At 39.1% G+C, this 25,919-nt stretch overlaps 1 protein-coding gene across 2 annotated transcripts in view; it reads right to left on the minus strand.

Annotated features, from left to right (window-relative positions):
• Positions 1-334: 334 nt before the first annotated feature.
• LOC106867571 (solute carrier family 22 member 7) overlaps positions 335-25,919 on the minus strand; it is a 27,635-nt gene continuing 2,050 nt past the window's right edge. Inside the window, exons 2-11 of one of the 2 annotated variants that reach the window (XR_016243727.1) lie at positions 17,568-17,773; positions 15,864-16,094; positions 11,983-12,185; positions 11,214-11,492; positions 9,028-9,162; positions 6,963-7,048; positions 5,690-5,810; positions 3,542-3,614; positions 2,053-2,415; positions 335-1,488 (exon numbers count right to left, since the gene is read on the minus strand). Coding sequence is in view for 1 of the 2 variants with exons in the window: in XM_089360417.1 (XP_089216543.1) it covers positions 2,206-2,415; positions 3,542-3,614; positions 5,690-5,810; positions 6,963-7,048; positions 9,028-9,162; positions 11,214-11,492; positions 11,983-12,185; positions 15,864-16,094; positions 17,568-17,773 (1,544 nt within the window). In the remaining variant the exon portion in view is untranslated. Of the gene's footprint in view, positions 1,489-1,999; positions 2,416-3,541; positions 3,615-5,689; positions 5,811-6,962; positions 7,049-9,027; positions 9,163-11,213; positions 11,493-11,982; positions 12,186-15,863; positions 16,095-17,567; positions 17,774-25,919 lie in introns of those variants that run through there. The other variant, XM_089360417.1, reaches the window with a different exon arrangement.

The following is a 25,919-nucleotide window of genomic DNA, read 5'->3' on the forward strand; positions in this document are numbered from 1 at the left end:
TGACTGTCAGACGCTGTGCAAATAGGTATTGGCAGGAAATCTGTCAGAGTATCAGCTGCTGACAGTGACGACACCCGTGGGATGTATGCCGGTTTGAAGAAGGCCTTCCGTCCAACCACAACCAAGTCAGCCCCTATGAAATCAACTATTGAAGATCTCATCAAGGTCCAAAGCAAGCATATGAATAGATGGGTGGAGTACTACCAGGATCTCTACTCACGGGAGACCACGGTCGCTGAGGCTGCAATCGAGGATGTCAAGATCTTGCCAGCCATGTGCGAACTTGACAATATATATATATATATTAGACAAAATGAGATAACAAAGCCAAGACTGTGAAGAGTTTTCAGGATATTTATAAGGAGAGAGCTACAGATATAGTCTTACAACTGTTTCTGCGATTTTATGGATATCCTTTCATCAGCGACAGTGTGAGATAGTTAAATAGAGATAAATAGTTGATTTCGAAATAAGCAATTATTATGGAAAATGAAGTGATAGGGGATACAGAGGGAAATAAGAGAATGAAAGTAGAAATAAAATATAGAATATTGTAGTGGCAGTTCCATTATTCGAGTAAAGTGGCGTATAGAAGAAGCAAAAACGTTTCTTGCACATGGTATGTAAGTTCCAATAGTAGTTCATGTTTAACCATTTCAAAGTATGGAGCCGTTGATTCTGCTCATTCGAAGGGGTTTTGTGGTGTGAATGAAAATTTAAGCATGTATTGGTACAATTTGAGGATTGATGGAGGGCATGTGTATGATTAGAAAGGGGAGATAGGTCAAAATGAAGACAGGAAGAGAAAATGTGAAGAAGAAAGAGAGAAAAAATAGAGAAAAAAAGACAAAAACATAAAAATAAAAAGAGAGAAAAAGAGAAGGAAGGGTGAAAAAGTGAGAAAAGGAGTGTTAGTTGGTGGTCAAGATAATGTGAGGGAAGATTGGGAGAGGAGGGAGGGTTAGGACAGGAAACGATGATAAGGTAAAGAGTGAATAAGTGTGAGATATGGCCTCAGTGTGTAGATTTGTGTAATTTATAAAAGAACAATGTTTTAGAGAAGCAGAGTTCGGTGGGCGGCTTCTGTCTTCTCCCATTAATATCACCATGTTCATCATTCATCTCATCTCATTAATGTGTTTGTTCAGCCGGCAGCTACTTTGTATACTACCTTTATGGCAAATAAAATGAAATGAAGTGTGAGATATGGCAGTAGGGGTGATATGATAGGGCTGCATTAAAGGATGGGTAGAGAAAAGGTATGGGTGGGGTAATACGATAGTGAGTTGTAGTTTCAGTAGTAACATTTCAAGTGGAGGGAATAATATAAAGATGTCAAGTTTCTATAAATAGACTTATGTGATATTTACCTCTATTTAACCATCTCACGTTATCTCTGATGAAGGGATATCCATAATATCCTAGAAACAGCTGTAAGACTATATTTATATCTCTTTCCTTATAAATGTCCTGAAAACTCCTCACAGACTTGGTTTTGTTATCTTATTTTGTCTAATACATACATACATACATACATACATACATACATACACACACACACACACACACACACACACACACACACATATATATATATATATATATATATATATATATATATATACCGGAGTAAGCACATGAAATGTGCAACAAGATGGAGAAAAGAGTACTCAAATACCAGAGGTAGAGTAATATGCTTTATTTAAAAGCAGCAGAAATATAACAAAAGACTGTTACTCTGAGTTTCACGTTCCCGTTCATCGGACAGTTTTGTTAGTCCGATGAACGAGAACGTGAAACTCAGAGTAACAGTCTTTTGTTATATTTCTACTGCTTTTAAATAAAGTATATATATATATATATATATATATATATATATATATATATATATATATATACATATACATATAATATATAATATATATAATATATATATATATATGTATGTATGTATGTATGTATGTATGTATTAGACAAAATGAGATAACAAAGCCAAGTCTGTGAGGAGTTTTCTGGACATTTATAAGGAAAGAGATATAGATATAGTCTTACAGCTGTTTCTAGAATATTATGGGTATCCCTTCATCAGAGACAACATGAGATGGTTAAATAGAGGTAAATATCACATACGTCTATTTATAGAAACTTGACATCCTTGTATTCTTCCCTCCACTTGAAATTTAAATATTGATAAGTTTTTTCGAATCATGCTTGAGTAAGGTTTGAATCTTGGTAATTTTCCTCACTTGATGGGTTTTTCTTTTTCCTCTTCTGGGCTTCTAGTTGTTTTCGAACATCGTCCATTGTGGTTGGCATCTGTAAACGTTGAGTTTCTGGCATAAAGTTCAAAAGACAAACACTGGTAAGCGTTCCAATAGCGAATATTGTTCCAGGTAACCAAGGCACATAGAGCATCTAGAATGCAGATAGAAAACAAGCAGAATTATTCATTAAAATGGCTACGCGAAACACAGGTTAAATTCTTATAGTAATGTTGTTTCTAATTTTGGTACTAAGGCAGTAATTTTTCCGAGAGGGAAAGGTCATTCATATTGATCCCTAAGGTTCAACTGGTACTTACTTTACCCACGTTAGAAGGATGAAAAGTAAAATCAAAGTCAGTGGAATTTGAACTTAAAACGTAAAAAGGCGGAAAAAAGGCCGCTAAAATTTTTTGTTCGCCGTTCTAACGATTCTGCTAACTCGTAACCTCCAAATCCTAGTATTAATAGAAATGATTTAAACTTTTGCCTGTCCTGTGTATCATATACGAGACACAGGACATATTTGCTCAGTGTCCATATATGATTCACTCAAATTTTACCAACTGTTTTTCCAATGAAAATGTTGCAAGCAGCAACGAAGGGGCTTTGATAAACAAAAACATAACAACAGACAACGGTAGCTCTGTATGTAATGCAAAAGTGGACATAACTATTTCATTAACTGATAAAGGTTGTTCAAATTGCACATTTTGTTTCTCTTAGTTCTTATTCATTGTAGATAAATAAAGAAGAAACAACGTAACGTCTTTGAATTCTTGATGAAGGTGAGCTGAAGGCTGTTCGACATCCATTGAAAGCAATAGATTACTTACTGAGACGGCATCATTGGCAAGATGCCATTGTGCACAGACGGATGAAGGTTAAAGACGGGGAAAACAGTATTGAAGACAAACCACGCAGTGTGAGACTTATTTTCCCAGATTCTTTGAACTTCGTCCTCTCCAGTTATTAGTATCCTTAAGTCTCTATTGCGAATATTTAAATCCATTTTATAAATATGTCCCCCTTCATGACAGCTAAATTAGAATTTTTCAGACAGACAGACAGACAGACAGATACAGAAATAGAGAATGTGAGAGAAAGAATGAAGTTAGAAAGCGAATAACTGATACGAGGGAAATATTTAATTCAGCAACGTTGAACTTTGTAATGACCACCTTAGGGTGGTTCAACTTCGTAATGATCACCTTTGTAATGATCAACTTTATAATGCTCGACTTTCTAATGAATATTCAACTCCATAAGGATCAACTTACCAAAATACGGAAATATGGTGAAATCATACTTCCAATACTGTCACAAAACGCGAGAAATCCCAAACCGATGTTTCTGAAAGTATAGATAAATTATACAATGATTATTGTTACATTTGAGGTCGTGACTTCGATTCCTAACTGGGAAGCGAGTTATGTCCTTGAGCAAGGTATTTTATTTCCCGTTGATCTAATCTCTTCAATTGCAAGTAAGTGCCAGCGTAGTGCTAGTTCTGTCCTCTCTCTCTTTCTCTCTCTCTCTCTCTCTCTCTCTCTCTCTCTCTCTCTCTCTCTCTCTCTCTCTCTCTCTCTCTCTCTCTCTCTCTCTCTCCCGATAATTTCCTAGATCAAGTCTGCGAGGACCAAGTGAGTGTTTATGTTTGCACATGATTCCATAGACATCTAACACTATTAATGACTGCAGGACACACGTCACCAGATCACATTCGCTTGTAAGTGACGGCTACGGCGGGTTTTTCTGGTATGAATATGAATCATCTAGGATATATCTACATAGTCGTTCGAACTGCTTGACATTGTAGTTAAATCTTCCTCAAAACTCACATTGCGCCCTTAATAGACCCACTACCACCACAGCTACGTATTAGATGATGTGATTTGATCTCTGATAAGTACTGCACTTGAAAGCATAGTGAAGCCGGGAATATTTTTTTATCAAAGGAATTCGTGTTCAGAAACTAACCTTAAGCTAAACAACAATAACAACGAGAGTAACAACACTCTCCCCGCCATATATGAGTGTGTGTGTGTGTGTGTGTGTGTGTGTGTGTGTGTGTGTGTATGTGTGTGTGTATGTGTGTGTGTGTGTGTGTGTGTGTGTGTGTGTGCATACATACATATATACACAGACTCTCTCACACATAAGCACATAAACACACAGACACGCACACAAACAAACACACACTTATGCATATATATATATACGACGGGCTTCTTTCAGTTTCCGTCTACCAAATCCACTCACAAGACTTTGGTCGGCCCGAAGCTATAGTATAAGACACTTGCCCAAGGTGCCTCGTTGTTGGACTGAACCCGGAACCATGTGGTTGGTAAGCAAGCTACTTACCTCAAGGCCACTCCTGCATATGTGTGTGTGTGTGTGTGTGTGTGTGTGTGTGTGTGTGTGTGTGTGTGTGTTTGTGTGTGTGTTTGTATAAGAAAGGGGTCTGTTTTGAGTATCTACCTGGTTTTGCCATTTTTAAAGACCAAGAATCAACTTGTCATCTTCTATTGAAAGAACTGACCAGCTGCATAGATGTAAACACATTTTTTCTTCTTTCTCTCTTCCTTCTTTCTTTCCTTCTCTTTTCCATTGACACTCCTTTCAGATACACAGGCACACAAACGCACACACACACATACACACACATACACACAAAAATACACACACTCTCTCTCACTTTCTCCCCATTCCTCACCCTTTTTTACTATCCTATACACCCCACATTACTTTTCCCCCCTCTCTCTCCACCCCTACACACTCAATAATACTATAAAAAGAGACGACTCCCTTCAAAAAAATTTTAATCTGAAGAATCTATTAGAATAGATGAAAGCGCTAATATATGAGTTATAAAGACATGTGTCATATTAATAAAAAATCTGTAAATGTACAACCATCCAGATCTCTGAGTACTTCATTTTTTCTAATATATATATATATATATGTATGTATGTATGTATGTATGTTTATTTATCTATCGATCGATCGATCGATCTATGCAAGGAATGCATTCATAAGAATTCTGATGTCGCTAAGGTCTCATACTTATAAAACGCTGACTACGTACAATCAATTTCAAATTCATTTTACCAGGCACAAAGATCATCATTCTCAGTATCACGTGCAGTTTTCTTGACTGAAGAAAACAAGCAATTTGATAGAATTTTGGCTGTTATTTCTATCCTGGATAGAAACTATATTGCGAATATTTTCTTTCATTCTATTGTTACGTTAAGGACATATAGTATTAAAGATTGATAAGGACATATAGTATTAAAGATTGATAAGGACATATAGTATTAAAGATTGATAAGGACATATAGTATTAAAGATTGATAAGGACATATAGTATTAAAGATTGATAAGGACATATAGTATTAAAGATTGATAACAAAAATACTACATACCTGAGGTTAGTAGGATATACTTCTGGGGTGTATAACCACATAATACAATTTGAGGCACTGATTCCAAACATGCCCATCATACTAAACACTGTATTGATAATGGAAAATACTTTCTTTTTTCCTGAAATAAATAATTGTAAAAGTTATTTCATTTTACGTTGTGAAGAAAAAATGGATATAGGAAAGTTACAAGATTCTATTTTATAAAGGATAATTTGAGATTCTTGTTATACAAGATTAATAGAATGTTCGAGGATAGCTGCATGAAGATATTTTTTCATGCGAGTTGCTAATATTTTTGCTCACATATTTAGAGAAATATTGTATCCTAATATAAATTTCTTGACATGTAAACTATAACAATATCAACCACTCATTGCTATTTTGAAACAGCTGTAAAGATTCTGTTTGCACCCTGGAGTATGCATGTAACATCTAATTCTGACCATCTGTAATTGTGCCAATAAAATAAGCACCGCCGGAGGGTAGTGGACTAGCGGAATATTTAGCGCATGGGACGGGGTGTAGTGCGGTATCTGTTCCGGTTCTTTGTGTTCTGAGTTCAAATTCTGCCATGGGCCACTTGGGTGATTAACTTATTCCGCCAGTGTGTCTAACACCACTACATCCTGGTACTTTGTGTTCCCCTAACGGAGGACTCCACTCTATTATAAACATTTGAATCAAATTTCCAGTTTGAGGATACTTTCTTCCTTCCCTCTTTCGCGTTTTGGATGCCCTGAAAAGGCCAGGAATGGAATACTTGCTCTTCTCTGAGAAATATAAGCAGGCATCCTTCAAATCACAACTTGCCATCGTAAAATAAGTTTTAAATGGAATAGTCAGATAATACTTTTAGTATAGGTACAAGCACTGTAATTTTGGGGGAATGGGTTAATCGATTTCACCAACCCCAGTACTCAACTGGTATTTATTTCATCGATCTCGAAAGGATGAAATGCAAAATCGACCTGAAGAGCAAGTATTACTTTTTGAAAGTCTTCCTTGGGAGGAAGAGAGGAAGCCATGCTCGAATCAAAGATTAAGTTGGTACGACTGCTTCGAACAGAGCGGAATCTGCAAAACCATCTCAAAAGGCACAAATGACGATGATGATCAAGGCGACGAATTAAGTTTACGGATAATCTTATTCGGGATATAGAGAAAGGAGCAAAAATTTATTATTACGCATCTACCGAACAGGGAGCAGGGTTAACTCAGGGATAAACAACGATAAAGACTGTACTGAACCGTTAAATCAAAATCAACATACCTCCCAAGTTGTTAACCAGGACTGCACAAAGAAGAGACACACCGGATAAACACAGGAATAATGCCATTGTTGAACGTCTTTGTAACCTAGAAAATTTAAGAGAGATGTTTACATACATACATGCACACATACATACGTGCATACATATATACTTGCATATATATATATATATATATATATATATATATATATATATATATATATATATATATATATATATATATATATATATATATATATATATATATACATATATACGTACATATATATACATACACACACACACACACACACAAACATACATATATATGTGTGTGTGTGTGTTTGTATGCATGTGTGTATCAATATATACAGAAGTGGTCTAATCAATTAGTATCCGAACTGTTGCCATAGTAACGAAGCTAAGGCACAGAGATTGAAGTGGCTTGGCACAGATTGACCTTGAAATGTCTTGCGCATGCACACTAAGTTCTAACGTTCTAGCTCACTTCCGTTATTTACAGCAGTGTTTGGAAGGAAGGTGTGTATCGTGTGATCATCGCATTGGGCATGACAGATAAAGCTGAGCAGAGAACCTGGGGTCAACCTTACGAATGAGCAAGTGTCTCCGCTGTGGTGCATCTGTAATAGAGTAGATGAAACCATTGTCTATATCACGAACGAATGCCTTAAACTTCCCCGAAACCACTACAATCTGTGACGACACGATGAGATAGCGAAAGTACTACATTGGAAACTGTACGATGAGTGGAGGGCAGATAGAGGCAAGACGTGGTATGAGCACAAACCGCAGAAAATAATGGAGTCCAAAGGCTTGAAAAATCCTTTGATATTTCCCAATCCAGACAGATCCAAACAACACGGACAAACAAATACGACTGAAACCAATACCTCCGCCTTAGCGAAGGCGGAGGTAATAAAGGTCGAAAACTGAAATTTTCCATCAAGATTACTCCAAGTTTCGCATCATCGTTTTTTGCTAGGACTGGATCTTTTATTGGCGAACCCACTGGCCAACAAAAGGATCCATTAGTGAACTCACACCCGTCCATCCAGTTTCGATTCTCAGATGTACAAGCTTCTCTTGACTTGTTATATTACAGTTCTTGAAAAAGAAAGCACACAATTATATTTTCCCCCTGTGTAATTATGCAATGTTATTGTTGCTTAACTCAGTCAGCAGACATCGAGAAGATCCATGATCGATATTCCAATCGTAAAGGCCTCGTTCATGTTTTAAGGCACGGTGTTTCTAAGACTAGATTCCCTGATGCCCCATGAATCATTTACGTCAGTTAATTTATGCTAAATAAACACACAGGCGCATATTTAGACGTGTTGACCAAAAGAACATCTAGTCAGTCGCTCGATTTGCCAGAAATAGCAGTTAAGTCTCACTCATATCACACTCAAATCCCTGTGATCTGAAGGATTTTTCTCTTTTTTTTTTTTTTGAGCGATCACCAGTAACAACGTGTTTATATAACAAGAACAGATTAATTATATGGAAATGTAAAATCAAATGTTACGCATGGGTTCAGGGGTGGCAGTGTGGTCTTAAAGTTTGCTTCCCGGTCATATGGTCATTCAGTCCCACTGCACGGCACTTTGGGCAGGTAACTTCTGCTAAAGGTCCCCAAGTCGACCTGAAACTTTTAGCGAAGCTTGAAGACAGAAACCGAAAAAAGTCCGCCGTGTATATATATATATATATATATATATATATATATATATATATACATATGTGTGTGTGTGTGTGTGTGTGTGTGTGTGTGTGTGTGTGTGTGTGTGTGTGTGTGTGTGTGTGTACGTGCGTGTACGTGCGTGTCTCCTACCAGTGTTGATTTGTTTACGTCTCCCTTCGTTTAACAGTTCGGCAAAACAAGTGAACGCTAGAATAAGTACCAAACTATGTGAAAAAGATTAATACTAGTGTCAATTTGTTTCACTAAAGCCCTCTAAGGTGATGCTCCAGCATGATCACTGTGCGATAAGTGAAACAAGTAACAGAAAAAAAGACGAATGACAAAAATAAAATGAAGGAACAAAAATAATGTATATTTACTTGAAAAGTAGCACGGCCATCAATATATTTGCGGCTAATTCTGTCAGGGATACCAAAAAGAAATTCAAATAATGATCGCCTGCCAGCTCAGATGACGTCAAATATATGCCGTAGTACGTTAGAGTGTTTGTCAACCTGAAATGTTTTAACAGTTAAAAAGTATTTAATAAAACACACATGAAAAAATCTTTATTTCGATATGTTTTCTGTATATTAAGACTTTGGATACAAAAAAATGTATATTTATATCTACACAACGCTTCGAGCTGCGATCGTCATCAGTTCTTTTCATTCCTATGTGTATATGGCTGATTACTTAAGAAATTTTCTCTCTTTACGTCTATCAAACCCAAGTTCGATCCGAAAGCATAGCATCTAAGGCAAGTAGTTTTTTTATTATTACTGTAGTCTCAGATTGACTGTGAGTGAATTTGAGGTAGTCAGAGACTGTATAAAAGTTTATCTGCTGGAGATTATACCTGTAATTTTAAAGGTGCAGCCTTGTCACGCAGGTTCATATTAATTGTCTCTGTGATTTTCTTTTATATATGGTTGTTTCTCCAGATATTATTAAAATCAACATATCATTACACTTGGTCGATCTCTTGATGATCTTTCGGTTATTCCACATAACCATGTGACTGTGAAATAGTGAAACACTTCGCTCACTCAGTCAACGATCAAGTAGTACAATTGATCGAATAACTGAACACTAATCGTGGAAAGTGACGGAGATCCATCATTTACATGATAACTGTATCGGAACTGGGAGCATTTTGTTTACAAACTAAGTGTAATGCCGTTGTTTTAAGCCACTGATGCACGTATAAAATGCTGCTTGTATATTTTGAAATAAGTTATTACCACCGATATTTCTGTTTCTAACGACTATTATCCATTTTTGTATTCGTATTGGCAAACAATTAACTTCTCTCTTAGTATTTCTGCTTCTGACCTGTGGTCTCGATCATTGAATATGAAACTGATCATTTCTAAGACGATCAGTTAGATATATGTGTTTTATTTCACAATCAACAACTGAAATTTAGCCTTCTAGCTCCTACAGTCATCGGAGTGTAGGATATGCATTTCTGCTGCACTTCATCAGCTATAGCTGTTGTAAGCTTAGCAAAGCTGTAATTGGTTAACTAGCAACGCACTTAGCAGTGATGGTTAATGACCTGTGGATTCAGTAGCTGTAGCTTATGAAGTGTAACCATGCAGAAGCATGTATCCTAAAAGTCTCATTCATAGTCTAGCGTTGTGTATTTTCACGCTATTGACTATAAGGACACTTTCTACATCGATACAGTTTCCACAATGATTAAGTGTTCACAAGCGAATTGTATATAATTTTATTTTGATCATCACTACTTATTAATTGATTCCAGCTGAACAAGGCTTTGCGCACAACCACAATTTTTTTTTTTCTGTTGAAAATGAGAATGGCAGCTCATAATGAGCTACGAACGACAACTTCAGTAACTGACCATCGTAACAATGTAGAAACAAGTGTCTTCCACTTCCCTGACAGTTTCCGTAATGGTGGTCTATCTAAATTTGATTGTACGCGAACGTGTTAAAAATAAATCACAGAACTTTATTATAAATATCGCTGTTTAGTGTACCTACAGTATGTATATATATATATATATATATATATATATATATATATATATATATATATATATGCATATACATATTATATATAAATATTATATATGTGTGTGTGTGTGTTTGTGAGTGTGTGTGTGCATATTCATATATACATATATATATATATGTGCATATCTACATATTCATACATATACATATACATGTATATATATGTGTGTGTGTGTGTATATATGCATATGTGCATATGTATATGTATATTCATTTGTGTGTGTATGTTGTGTGTGTGTGTGTGTGTGTGTGTGTGTGTGTGTGTGTATGTGTGTATTAGAGGTAATAGTCTTGCCTGAAGATCGCAGATGCATGAAATTTGACTCATAAGACCCCAACTCGGTTTGAATTTCAATGCAAAAAAAGACAATATTTTCTACATGTATTGTTCATTGTCTGTCATAAAACAACGTAAACACACACACACACACACACACGCACACACACATGCATGCGATGTGAGCATGTACTATATATGTATACATCAACACATGTAACATCAGAACTTTGCGCAAACTTACCCTATAAAAAGTACGATTATGCTAATTTTTCTAGCCAAGGAATCTTTAAATATTGTGTGGAATCCTTCTTTGACCTTATCCTGTTGATTAAGGTCCTCTTTGGAAGGGGTCTTTTTCTTGTTTTCGCTGCTCACTAATGGAATCAAAGATGACTTCATGTTATTTCCCCAGATACGGTCAAAATCGACACCGTTGTACTTGGAGGCTCTTTTGATGATTTTCTTTGATCGTTCCACGAAGCCATTTGTCACCACCCATCTTAAAGATTCCTCAAGGAACCTGTTTATTGAGGTAAAATACAATTGAAAGAATAAGAGAATGAATGAATAAGTGAATGAGTGAATGAAAGAATGAAAATGTTTATTTTTCGAGATGAAGAACAATAAAGAGAAAAATAGGAAGAAATGGGAGGAGGAAAAAGGAGAAGCAAAAACTAGCAGCAGCGGGGGTTGCAGTAATAGTGCAGCAACATGAAGCAGCAGCAGTAGCAGTAGCAGCAGCACTGTTGCTGCTGCATTTTCAAGGGTCTGGGGCAGTTATGATCAATGTATGCCGTGGCTTGCTGTCAATAAATGCAAAAGGGCCGAATGCATTGGGTTGACTGGGGCTTATGATACTGTTAAGATGGCTAGTAGTAGTAGTAGTAGTAGTAGTAGTAGTAGTAGTAGTAGTAGTAGCAACAGCAGCTGTAGTATGAAGAAGCGTGACTTACACCAAAAGAACCACTGAAAAAACAAAAAAAAACAGAGAACATAAAAATCAAACTTACCAGAATTGAAAGAATACAACAGCGTGTGCAGATGAGAAGACGATGTTATTTATTCTCCAGTTGTAGTTTCGAAGCAAATAAGCAATGGGACCGAATGGCACGACACACGCACCCCATATGACGCCAGTCAAGCCGCACATTAATGTCTTACTTGAGACTGGAAAATGCTCCAGCATTATTGTAACACAAGCTACTGAAATACCCTATGAATAAATAAATAAATAAATAATGATAATAATAATAATAATAATAATAATAATAATAATAATAATAATAATAATAATAATAATAATAATAATAATAATAACAATAATAATGTATTTTATAATAATGTAATAATAATAATAATGTATTTTATAATAATAATAATAATGTATTTTATTCAGACAAATACATAACAAAAACACCAGGACTTACAAATATATATAACATACAGAAAATTACACTACTGGGCACTGCACACATCCTACGCAAAACACTTTCAATACAGTAACCATATGAGCATCACAGCAAACCACAGCACATACCCAATGCACACAGAGCTGCGCTCGGTAGTGAAGTGAAAGCACGTTATAAAAATAAAACTACTGAACAATAATAATAATAATAATAATAATAATAATAATAATAATAATAATAGGTATGATAAAAGAAGGGATGTCATAAACATCTAGATAAGATCCCAGGAGAAACATGTCTCAAAAATCTAAAAGATTGTGCTAACAAGTACTGCCACATCCTAAGAAAAACCCTTTCCATTTAAAAATCTGTGTTGTATTACATGAAGATATTTCACTACGACCCCCACCCCAAACTTTCAGTCATACTGTAACATTTCTTATCCTTCATTCGCCCCAGGACGCTAGGTGTGTCTCGGCAAGTGACTGTAACAAACATGCAGACTAAAAGTAATAATAATAATAATAATAATAATATTTTTAAAAGGATTGACGTAACTCTTCACAAAGGTAAACAGTCAAGACGAAGAGCGCGATTCGATTGTAATAGATATTTTTTTAGTTGAACGATATTTCGACAGTACGTCTGTCTTTGTCAAGTTCAAAATAAGAAGTGATAAAAATTCAAAATTACAGAAATTTAAATGTAAAGTATGAACGAGAGCAATCAGCGTCCACACGTTGATGGAATGACATCATCAGTTTTTAAGTTGCAATTTTATAACAGGCGAAAAGAAAAAGACAGAAAAAAAGGAAAGGAAAAGAGAGAAAGAAGAATATTTAATCAAACAGTTTTATATAAATTTGATGATATTCTCCTGTCATCTTATTCATTCCTCCAGGGCGTGATGTTAATAACCCGCAAACATATTTCTCCTCATACATTCTAAGAAGTGAAAGTGGGGCAGATTCAGAATATTTTCTGAGAATATGCACTTTCATGTCTTCTTCAAAATTGCAGCCGCTTGAAACGAAATGTTCAGCAAGTTATGTCGAACTACTGTTATTGTGCCTGACCTTTGTGAAGAGTTATGTCAATCCTTTTTAAAATATAATAATAATAATAATAATAATAATAATAATCTTTTCTACTAAAAGAAGCAGAAGGCCTGAAATTTTGGGGGAGGAGACTAGTCGATTACATCGAACCTAATGCTTCACTGGTACTTAATTTATTGACCCCAAAAGGATGAAAGGCAAAGTCGACGTCAGAGGAATTTGAACATAGAAGTGTAGCCGGAAGAAAAGATGTCAACCCCTCTGTTAGCTAGCTGTCTTGATGATGATGATGATGATGATGATGATGATGATGATGATGATGATGATGATGATGATAGGATATAGCCAAGAATTAGCAATATTAAACTCTTGATTATTGACACCCTCGTGGGACAGTACTAAGTTGTGTCAGACACCACAACATGTAATCAGGTGGAGCCTACATAAACCTCCAAATTGCAATGATTGCAGCAGACTAGCCGGCTAACCTGGAGGTACATTTCGTTGTGGGAGTTGAAAAGAAATCGCTGAGGCTGACGATACAGGATAGACGGTGCAGAGGTTACACATGGTAGCAAGGCCACAGGACTGGAAGGGGATCATCTTCCAACATCTTCTAATTGGAAAACCATTAAGTGGTCCTTGCTGCCACACGTGTAGCAGCTAGGCTATCTGTCCAACTCAACTAGTCTCATGGCTTTTTTTCTTTCCGAAAACGTGACGAGGGAACTTCAAAATGGCATTGTGTTTTTGGTGGAGTCATTTAGACTAACCCCACCCGGCCACATATCGTTCCTTGTTATCTCGGTGCTTATCGCGTTCCCGTACATAAGTGTCGCAAAAGTACCAAGTTTAGGGTCCGCGCCTTCACCCTTACCTTTTACCATAACCTTCGAGTTACGCCACCTGTTGATAGGTGTTTACATATTAGCTAGACAGATGTGTAATACACTATCTTGAGCTGCTCTTTCAGCATCATCTGCAGCACTGGCATCGTTTTGCAACACTATGCACACGATTTTATTGACAGTATTTCATTCGATGGAGGAGACAGTGTAACTACATCAGCCATGGCTATCTCTAGTTCTTGTTTCGAAAGCATGAGACGCCCACTAAAGTACGTACAAGCATGTATTGTACTTTTGAGTGGGGATTTTCCTCCAATCGTTTCTATTAATCTTGAACGTGAAAGCATAAAGTGAAGGGTCAAATCTTGTTAAACTATATTTAACTAGATTATATTATTGTTTCTTTGCTTTATCTAAACGTAAGTTTTGATATCTTTATAACTCTTCAGAATTTCTTCTGGTTCTTTTCTTCTGAGTTCAAAGTCTGCCGATGTTGACTTTGCTTTTCCTCCGTTCGCTGTTGATAAAATAAGTAGCAGTGGGGTCAGTGGAATTGATTAGCTCACCCCCTCAAAATTCCAGGCCCTGTGCCAATAGTATAAAGAAAAACCTCTTATAACTCGTTTATATTAATAGTGAATTTAAATCAGCAAGCGGAGTTATGTATAAAACACAGGTGTACTATGTTTATTTATAAAACGGGCACAGAATAAAAAAATGAGTCACTCCATGGAAGTATTTTTGTCAAGTGAACCGTGAAGAATAAAAACCTGTCAACCATGATCATACAAGGTACTTGAGAGTTAATATTTTTTAGATATTACCGGTTGTAATAAAGATTTCGCAACTCGTTTAAGGATTCAAAATTCGTATCTGCTATGTCTGACACAACATACAATGAAAAGTTTAAACATTTTTAATCTGAATAGACCCAACTGAGATTTGTGGGGTAAACGAGCCAGTTTACCTGATTTCTTTAACAGACAGGTAAACACTTTTTTGTCATTCTCCATGCTTTCTCAGTCGTGTAAACTTTATTGCGACAGCGCATAAAACCCTTTTTGTCTGATATGCCATTTATTTATGGATATGAAATACTTCACTTGTTAAATATATCGAGAATCTTATCATATTTAACAAGTGAAGTAATCTCACTTGCTTTTTATTTACTCAAAACATTGATTCAAGCAAAACCACTAACAGTATGATATTTTTGCGCTATTTTTCATACTGAATTTTATTGATCGGTAATAAAGAAAAAAATGTATTGTGAGGAAGCGAACCCAATTTAATCTGGGAGTCTTAATATGCTGAGCCCTGTACTACATAAAGACATGTAGGAGGGTAAAATGATGTCATGTGAATGATACAATAGTATTATATGAAAGGAAGGGAAAAGTTAGAAGGCTTTTGAGAATCATGATTTTAAATAACGATGTTCGACATAATTTTGACGGTTACATCTCTCCGTAGTCTTAAGCGCTACCGGCTCCGGTCCTATGTAACTGCCGAACTTCTCTCTTGAAGACCCTGCACATAAACACACAATAGGATGTGGGAAGTGTTTATACTTTACCTGAATAAAAATGCCTTCAAGTCCCCGTAATACTGCAAACACAATATAATTTGGAGAAAATGACGATCCGATGCTGACGATTAAAGAAATAATGCCGCACAACACCAAAATAGGTTTACGTCCTCTTGTATCGCAAAGGTAAGGCATGCTTAAGGAACCAACCACGCCTCCAACTGCATACAGAGTTTGGGTGAGTTCAGCCAGACCAGCTTTGCCACAGACTAGATCCCACTGAAATGGAAGTGCAACGTATATAGAATACAAATAAGAATAGAAGGGATTTGATTTGGGAAGGTGTTAAAATCTTGCAACAAGTATGGACTTGACAGAGCAAAAAATTGGTACGACCACAAACCCGAAGGCATCATCGAAAAGGATAATGCAAAGATCCTATGGATTTTATGATTCAGTGCGACCATGAGATAGAGAATAGGAAGCCAGACATAGTCTTAATAGAGAAAGAAAGCAAACAATGCTGGATCATAGATATATCATGCCCAGCTGGCAACAAGGTATGCGATAAGGAAGAAAGAAAAGTCGACAGGTATGACAGGTTAGCTTGGGAGGTAAAGCAGTTGTGGTCGATGAAAAAGGTGGTAGTGGTACCAATAATTGTCGGAAACCTGGGAACAGTGAGTAAAAAAACTCGAGAAGTACGTGGAACAATTAGGGGCTGCAATAAGGGTGGAGCACTGGCAGAAAACAGCACTGCTTGGAACTACTCAAATACTCTGGAGGGTGCTCGAAAAATAAGAGGTGTTACCTTAGTTCACTGGTAGTGAACAGCTGACATTGTAGCACATCTCCAGCGTTAGAAGCTGTGCAAAGGCAATAATAATAATAATAATAATAATAATAATAATAATAATAATAATAATAATAATAATAATAATAATAATAATAATATTTCGTATGTGTATTTCGTGTGCAAGATTCTTGATGTGGATACGTGTGTTGAAAGAAATACAATTAAACCTTGGGAGAGGCATTATGCCGGTAATAAACACGCACTGGTTCAATCCTTTATTAATTTATATAGTTTTTTTGTTAAATTATTTCATTGCACTCTTGCAATCTCTTCAGTAACTTGTCTCTCCACATCCATTTATTCTGAATGTATGATCTGGCGTTGTTTTGGCACACACTCACATGCTCATACCGAACAGTTTCAAAACAACGCCAAAACAACGCCAGATCATATATTCAAAATAAATGGAAGTGGAGAGACAAGTTACTGAAGAGATTGCAAGAGTGCAATGAAATAATTTAACAAAAAACTATATAAATTAATAAAGGACTGAACCAGTGCGTGTTTATTACCGGCATAATGCCTCTCCCAAGGTTTAATTGTAATAATAATAATAATGATAATAATAATAATAATAATAATAATAATAATAATAATAATAATAATAATAATAATGTCTCAAATTTTAGCCCAGGGCCAGAAATTACACCTACCCTAGCGTTTCAGTGGTACTTATTTTATCGAAGCCGTAGGGATGAAAAAGCAATCGACGTAATAATAATAAAGCTAAAGAGAGGGTCACCATATATATACATATATATATATATATATATATATATATATATATATATATATATATATATATATATATATATAACGAGATGTGCCTATGTATGTATGTATGTATGTATGTATGCAGGAATGTAAGTATGTATAGGTTGCATGTATGTATTTACCTCCGATAAAAATGAGATATATCTGTCGTGATCATAGCTATAACCATTGATGCATTCCAGACTCTCGTTCTTGCTGCTGCCGTCCAAGCTGTTTATATTTATCTGGCATGCTTCGTAAGCAATTTCGTGTGTTTCGTTGGAGTCATAACCATATTCTTGCAATTGGGACGTATTCAATGCAGCACATTTTGACCCTGGGATAAATCCTAGATAAAAATAAGCAAAAACAAAGAAATTTAAAATATATATATATTTCGAAAGCAACACACACACATATATACCTATATGCATACATAAATACATACATAAATATATATATATATATGTGTGTGTGTGTGTGTGTGTGTGTGTGTGTGTGTGTGTGTGTGTGTGTGTGTGTGTGTGTGTGTGTGTGTGATATGTATAATATATAAATATGGAATATGAACTTTTGGGGGGAGCAACGAAAGAAACAAATGGAAAACAAGACAAGTAACATTAAAAAAATGACCCTTCATCACTTGTCGACAGTTTTTCTACTTCGTATTTGGAGCAATTCCCGACAAGATACGTTTTCGACAAAACAGTTGCTCCCGCAATGCAAGTTAAATAAAGTTTGAGATTTTGCGGAGGGTCAAATTTGGTAACAAAAACAGGACAGTAAAAATAAAAACAGGTAGGGCTGCCAAGCCTGAACGAGTTGGGTTGGTGAATGCGGAGGAACAAGCTCTGACTGGAGACAGACAAGAATGCGTCTTATCCCTACGGCTGATCAGAAAGAAAGAAAGAAATTCAAGTTAGGAAAAGAAAGATAGTCGATGGTTACGTGCGAGCAAAAAGAGAGCAAAGGCGGAAGTGTGAGGGAGAGTGAGGGAGAGAGAGGGACAGACAGAGAACGGTGAAGGGGAGAGGAAAAGAATTAGAGAAAGGAAGAGAGAGAAAACGAAAGAGAGGAGGAAAAGAGAAACAGAAAGAGATAGGATAAGTGTCGCATCGAAATTATTAAGATAAAACTTACTTGGAAATGGATGCGTAGCTTTCAATCATATAATAATATAGATAATATATAAATATATATGCATACATACACACATATATGTACATACATATAAATGTATATACGTATGCATATATGGGCACAGGGCACAACAGAGCGCAAACAACATGAAATACGAAATACGAAAACCTGGAGTACGAACTTTTTTGCGAACAACGAAAGAAACAAATGAAAAACAAGACAAGCAACATTTAAAAAACGACCCTTCTTCAGTTGTTCTCTAATTTTTTCCCTCTCCCCTTCACCGTTCGCTGTCTGTCTCTCTCTCTCTCCCCCACTCTTTGCTCTCTCGATACTCGCACGTAAGCCATCGGCCATCTTTCTTTTCCTAACTTGAATTTCTTTCTTTCTTTCTGATCAGCCGTAGGGATAAGATGCATTCTTGTCTGTCTCCTGTCAGAGCTGGTTCCTCCGCATTCACCAACTCAACTCGTTCAGGCTTAGCAGCCCTTCCTGTTTTTCTTTTTACTGTCCTGTTTTGTTACCAACTTTGACCCTCCGCAAAATCCCTAATTTTATTTACTTTGCTACTGTTTTGTCAACAGCGTATCTTGTAGTGAATTGCTCGAAATACGAAGTAGAAAAACTGCCGACAAATGATGAAGTGTCGTTTTTTTTATGTTGCTTATCTTGTTTTCCGTGGAGGCGCAATGGCTCAGTGGTTAGGGCAGCGGACTCGCGGTCATAGGATCGAGGTTTCGATTCCCAGACCGGGCGTTGTGAGTGTTTATTGAGCGAAAACACCTAAAGCTCCACGAGGCTCCGGCAGGGGATGGTGGCGAACCCTGCTGTACTCTTTCACCACAACTTTCTCTCACTCTTACTTCCTGTTTCTGTTGTGCCTGTAATTCAAAGGACCAGCCTTGTCACACTGTGTCACGCTGAATATCCCCGAGAACTACATTAAGGGTACACGTGTCTGTGGAGTGCTCAGCCACTTGCACGTTAATTTCACGAGCAGGCTGTCCCGTTGATCGGATCAAATGGAACCCTCGACGTCGTAAGCGACGGAGTGCCAACATATCTTGTTTTCCATTTGTTTCTTTCGTTGTTCGCAAAAACAAAAGTTCGTATTCCATGTTTTCGTATTTCGCGTGTCATGTTGTTTCCGTATTTTATGCTGCTTACGACCTATGGTATCCTGTTCCCATATTTAAATGTGTATATCCATATATACGCATTTGTATATCCAATAATATGTATGTACATATCTTTGTATGTATGCATACATATTTATATATTATTTATATTATTATATGACTGAACGTCACGCATCGATTTCCAAGTATACATACATATATATATATATATATATATATATATATATATATATATATCATTCAACTATGAGAATAGTTGAGTAATATTCTTAAGGCCGCAATTTACTCACACACAGTATCTTCAGAGGTTTGTCACTGATTCAGTTCTTAACCAAATTGAAAACTGTTAACATTTTTGAAGAGGACTTGTCCCTAGCTACATTTTGGCATAAAAAATTGAGATTTGATCTAGTAGAAAAAAATTTACATCAAAATTTGTAGCAACTTGGATAGATAGATAGATAGATAGATAGATAGATAGATAGATAGATAGATAGATAGATAGATAGATAGGTTTCTTTATTAGCCACACAGGGCTCAACACAGAGGGGACAAAATACAAATGTAGAGTTTTTCTTTTCGAGGGGGTCGAAAACAAAGCAGAAAAAAAACAAAAGTGGGGACAACGATGAAAAAAAAACATCGCAAAACGTTTGGGGTATTTACAAAAAATACGAAATAATACAAAAAATTCCCAATAAATGGGGAGGTTATCCGTGGAAAGAAAAACCTACGAAAAGACCACGGTAACCTCGGTCTTTAGCGTCACAGTTTGTTAAATAAAATTTCTTTTATTTAAGCAAGAAACGTAAGTAACTCTCTGTTTACAAAATTTTAAAACGTTTTATAGAATCATGGTCAAGGTGGCTTCGTCATTTATACGTGCCATTCTTGCTACATGTATCCATCTTTTTTCGAAACATTTGCTAGACAACACTTGCCTCTCTACTCTCACCTTCCTTTTCAAGTGATACTTGAAAAAGTTGATGAGAGATTGACCAGAGAGGAAAGTATTTGTCTCTAATCCTTTCAGACGCGTCCACCAGATGCATTCTTTGGCCATAGCCACAAGTACGATAAATACAGCTCTTCCTTCCCGTTTAAAGGAAGGAGGCGTGACGATATTGACGATAGACTCGGTTGATAAACCGACACGTCCCACACGCGACAGCAGTCGTTCGACATAAGCCCACAGCTCCGAAATGGTTGGACACTGCACGAGTGCGTGCAGAACGGTTTCATCGCTCTGACCGCATCTCGGGCAGGTCGGCTCCACATTTCGCGAGCCGAGTCTATAGAGCTTATCCCGAACGGGTAGCGCCTCTCGGTAACACTGCCAGGCCAGGGATCTCTGGAAGTTGTCCATAGGTCCCGGCCCGAAAGTCGTCCTGAACAGGCGGGTCAGGTATTCCTCGTCGACGCCCAGGTTCGCCCCGGGATCGTCGTCGTACCTGCCCTCCACTAATCCCCTATAGAATGACTTCGTTGTGATGCAGCCGCTCAAGGTCGACCCGGGACGGCAAAGTTGTTGCAGAGCAACGCGACACTCACGGTGCCATTCGCCATTCCTCGGCCTCTTTTTGATCCACGACTGCAGCTCGGTCATGGAGACGAGCTGCGGGAAAGCGCGTCGCACAAACGGCGACCACACCTGCTCACCGTCGTCTACGTAGAGCCGGAGATGTCGCAGTCTCAGCGCATGTCTGCGCATCATCAACCACGGCATGCCCAGCCCTCCTTTCAGCGGGTGTTGGCAACAAACGGATCGCCTCACCATCGGAACGCTTCCTTTCCACAAAAAGCGGAAGAGGATACGCTCCATTTCGGTGATGGCGCGATCGGGACAAGGCACGACGGTCAGGCGGTATTCGATGACGGACGCGATGTACGCGTTCGCCACCTCCGCCCGACCTTTTAGGGACAGCTTCCTCTCGGACCATTGCCGGCAAAGAGTGGCCACCCTACTCGTTATCTCGTCCCAGTTCTCCGTTTGCAGGTCCGGACCGAACCAGACTCCGAGCAACTTGACCGGACCGTCCGTCCAGCGTCCCACTACTGAGGCGCTGCCGGACGGTATGAGCTTGCTTCTCCAGGTGCCGAGCAGCAAACCCACCGACTTATCCCGGTTGATTTTCGCTCCCGTCACCGCTTCGTAGTCTTTCAGCGTCTCGCCGACAAGCTCGATGTGCTCGTGGCTAGACGCTATGACGGTGATGTCGTCCGCGTATGCCGACACGCTCGTCCCGCACCTCAGTTCTCGCGGGATGCCCCTCAGCGTCGCCAGCTTCCGCAGTAGTGGCTCGAGAGTCAATACGTACAGGAGCGGCGACAGGGGGAATCCCTGACGAACCGAACGTGCAATGTCGAAGGGTCCCGATAGACGTCCATTGACGCGAACAACCGAACGGATGCCTGTGTACAAGGCAGCCATCCAGCCGCGGAAAACGGGACCGAAGCCGGCCGCTTCGAGGACGGCCTCCAAGTATCGATGGTCTACCCTATCGAAAGCTTTGGATTGATCCAAATTGATCAGGGCCCCACCCATGCCAGGTTCCTTAACTACCCTCTCTATGATGTAGCGCATCAGATGGAGGTTGTCATGGATGCTCCGGCCCGGCACGGCGCACGTCTGCTCCGTGCCGACCAGTTTCTCGATGACAAGCGCCAACCGCTTGGCTAACACCTTGGCCAAAATTTTCATGTCTGCATTGAGCAGAGTGATGGGCCTAAAGTTATCTATGGCGTCCCCCTTGTTTGGATCTTTCTTCAGCAGCGTTACCGCTCCTCGGCTCACAAAACCGGGAATGCTCCCGTTCTGCTGCCAGTTGCAGTACACGGCCGCCAAGACTTCTCCAAACAAGTCTGGCATACAGTTGTAAAGCTCGTAGGGCAGACCATCCAAACCCGGAGATTTGTCCGTCGAGCAACCCGCCATCGCGTCCCTCACCTCCTCCGCCGTGATGACCCCTTCGCAGCACTCCGCCTCTCTTGCCGAGAGTCGTGGCAAGCTGTGCAGGTAGGCACTAAAGTCCACCCTTCCTTCTCGCTCGCCACTCCTCCCGAACAGTCGGGCAAAATGCCGCTGAAACGCCTCGCACATCTTGCTCGGCTCGAGCAATTCGCGCCCCTGTTCGTCTACCAGAGACCGGATGGTGGCTCTGTTACCCCGCTGCGCCTCCGCCACCCGGGCCTCTCGTGCGGCTCCAACACCTTCATTCCTCAGAGCACGCATCCTTGCCCTGACAGCACACCCTTCGTGTTTAGCATTGAAGTGTTGGTCGAGGGCCAACCTCGCCGCTAAAACGTCGGATGCGATGCCACTTCGCAATGCCTCTTCTAACTTTATCACTAGCTCCCCCTCTACTCTGTTCCTCTCTACAGTTACTGCCCTGCTATACCTTATTGCTTCCGCCCTTACTGCTCTCTTGAGGGAAAACCACCATTTGTTGTTGACGATGGCTCCCGTCAAAGCCCTCTTTACTAACGTGCTAATCCGGTCTCTGAAAACCTGTCTCGACGGGAAAGACGCGCTTAGTTTCCAGTAACCGGGACCCTGCCTATATGCCTTATCTAAGTCTAGCGTACACGTCACAAGTTTGTGATCCGTGTAGCTGACTATGTGGAACTGTGGACATCCTAAACTATCTCTATCTCTTGTCCTACACACTATCCTATCTAGATACGATCTCGACGACCCAATGCGGTTGCTCCAAGTCCACGTTGGCACATTTGGGTGGTCGAGTCGGTACCTGTCAGACAACTGGAAGCGTCTGAGCAGGTCTATGAGGCCTTTGCATCCCCTTCTAGTTTTGTCACTCCCCACGTAGTCTAGATGCGTGTCCAAGGTAGCATTCCAATCCCCCACTAAAAGTAAGGGACGAGACGTTCCCAGGAATACTTCTAGACGTCGAAAGAAGTCTGACCGACCTGTTAAAGGAGGCACATAAACTGCCAGCAACCGAAAAGCGCCTCCATCGCTGCCGTCCACATCTAGGACAACCAGTCTACCCTCCGGGTCCGTAAATATCGTCTTTACTTGGAGATCCAGACTCTTGCGAAAAAGAACCGCCGTGCCACTACCGCCCATCCTCGGCAGACAGGGAGAAAAATAAATGTTAAACTGTCCGCCAAACATGGACTTTAGGGCCCGCGGTTCATGGAGTCTGGTCTCACTAATGGCTATGATATCCAAATTGTGTGACTTGATGTCATTTAAGAGGTACTCTTGTTTCCAAGGCGACCCCAAGCCACGCACATTTACACAACCAATCTTCACCATGATTCTATCAAAATTTGTGTTTTACACACGAAAGGAGAGAGAGAGAGAGTTACTTACTGTCCGAAAGTTCTTGGTTTTTGGCCTCACAACCTTCTCTCAGAAGGTTTTTGTATAGTTTTTTTGATGAATATTTCTGGAATCTCCCTACTGTATCCGGGTAGAGAGATTTCAGTGTATCGTATGTGCTCCGTGTTACATGTATGATTTTGATGTGTTGTGGTGGTGTTGTGCGTGGGTGATTGCTTGTTTTCGTGTCATTATCTGTTATGTTAGTGTTCGACCTAATGAATTTCATTAGGTCTAGATTGTTTGTGTTTATCGCTGTCAAACTTGTTGTGGGGTTCTGTGTTGGTGCGTTTGTGTTGGTGTTTTTGTTTTCTGTGGATGTGTTGGTTTCGGGGCTGGTAAACCTCCCCGCTTTGTTTGTTTGTTTTTCCGTTCTTTTTTTCCCCCTTTTTCTTCTTCCCCCCGTGGCCACTTGCCAAGCCTCTGTGTCATCTTCATCTGACATGTCGGAGGAATCGGAGGGAAGGGTGTTGGGGTCTATTTTTGTGTGGGTTGATTTTGTTGTTGGTGGTGTTGGTGCTGTTTCGTGACAGTTGGGATGTGGTGTTTTGGTTTTTGGGGGTGAGGTGGGAGTCTTTTTCGTGTTCCCTTCTTGTGGGGTTGTTGTTGTTGGTGTTGGCGGTGGTGATGGTGCTGATTCTGTTCTTGGTGGTACTGGTGGTGTTTTTGTTTGGTTCGGCTGTGTTGCTGGCTGCTGGCTTTTTTCCATTTCGTTGTACAACTGCTTGACCAGTTGTGCATATGGCGGTGTAGGCAGTAATGCTGTTTTTTTCTTGTGCTTTTCTTGTGGTTGTTGTTGTTGTTGTTGTTGTTGTTGTTGTTGTTGTTGTTGTTGTTTTTCTTTGTATTGTTGCCGTTGTTGTTGCCTTTTCTTCTGGGCTACTGGGCATGTTTTTTGAAGGTGAGTTTTGCTACTACAAACGTAGCAAACTGGCCTTCTGCCTTCGACGAAAACATGAAAAATTGAATCCTCAGTTAATTGGATTCTATGTGGAATTTTTTCCCAGTTTGCTGGATCAATTTGTACCAGGAGTTGAAATTCCTGGCCAATCCAGTTTTGATTGCAAACGGCAGATGCTTCTAGTATGTTTATCTCCTCCTCTATGCCTAGACATATGGCAGATACTAGCCATTCTTCCTCAATTTCAGGAGGCACATTCGAAATTTTTATTTTCGTAACCCTACGACCAAGGTACGTAGGGATCATGAGCAGGTTCTCATGCTGTAATGACTTAGTGGAGAGGTCCTTCGCTCGCTGCTCGCTGTCTAGTCTTACTTCTATCGTTCCGAATTTCAAACCTCTCGTTATGTAAGTCTTGTAAGACCAAATCGGCTTTAAGCATCTCTCAACATTTTCTTGGGTGAATTTTTCCACTGTCTTTGTCTTTAAATTAATGGTTCTGTAGATGATAGTTTTTTTTTTCGATGTTTATCTTAAAGTCCGCGGGCGTTTGAAGATGGACTGTAACGTCCTTTTTACTTAGCATGCTTTTGCATGCAAGTAATTTCTCTTTCGATATATTCAAAATTCTTTTCCTAGGCTTCAAAGCCTCGGCAAAGTTCGTTGTGGTGGTGGTGGCGGTAGTGGTGGTATCAGTGGTGAGGACAGTGGTTTTGTTAGCAAGGACATTTGTGTCCTTGTTGTTGCTGCTGCTGCTGCTGTTGTTGTTGTTGTTGTTGTTGTTGTTGTCACTGGTTACGTTGGCAGGCAAGACTGCTGTAGCAGCAGAGTCTTTCTTTTTCTCCATTCTCTCCTTTAACTGTGAGGAAGGAAGACTAGGAAATTCTTTTTCGAACGAAACACTGCAGACTGCAGCGTTCGTTTCACAAAAATTTTCATGGCTACAAGACGCCATCGTCTCAAAAAAAAA

Source organism: Octopus bimaculoides, chromosome 11 (assembly GCF_046866305.1).
Source record: "Octopus bimaculoides isolate indiv1 chromosome 11, ASM4686630v1, whole genome shotgun sequence".
Classification (NCBI taxonomy): Eukaryota; Metazoa; Mollusca; class Cephalopoda; order Octopoda; family Octopodidae; genus Octopus; species Octopus bimaculoides.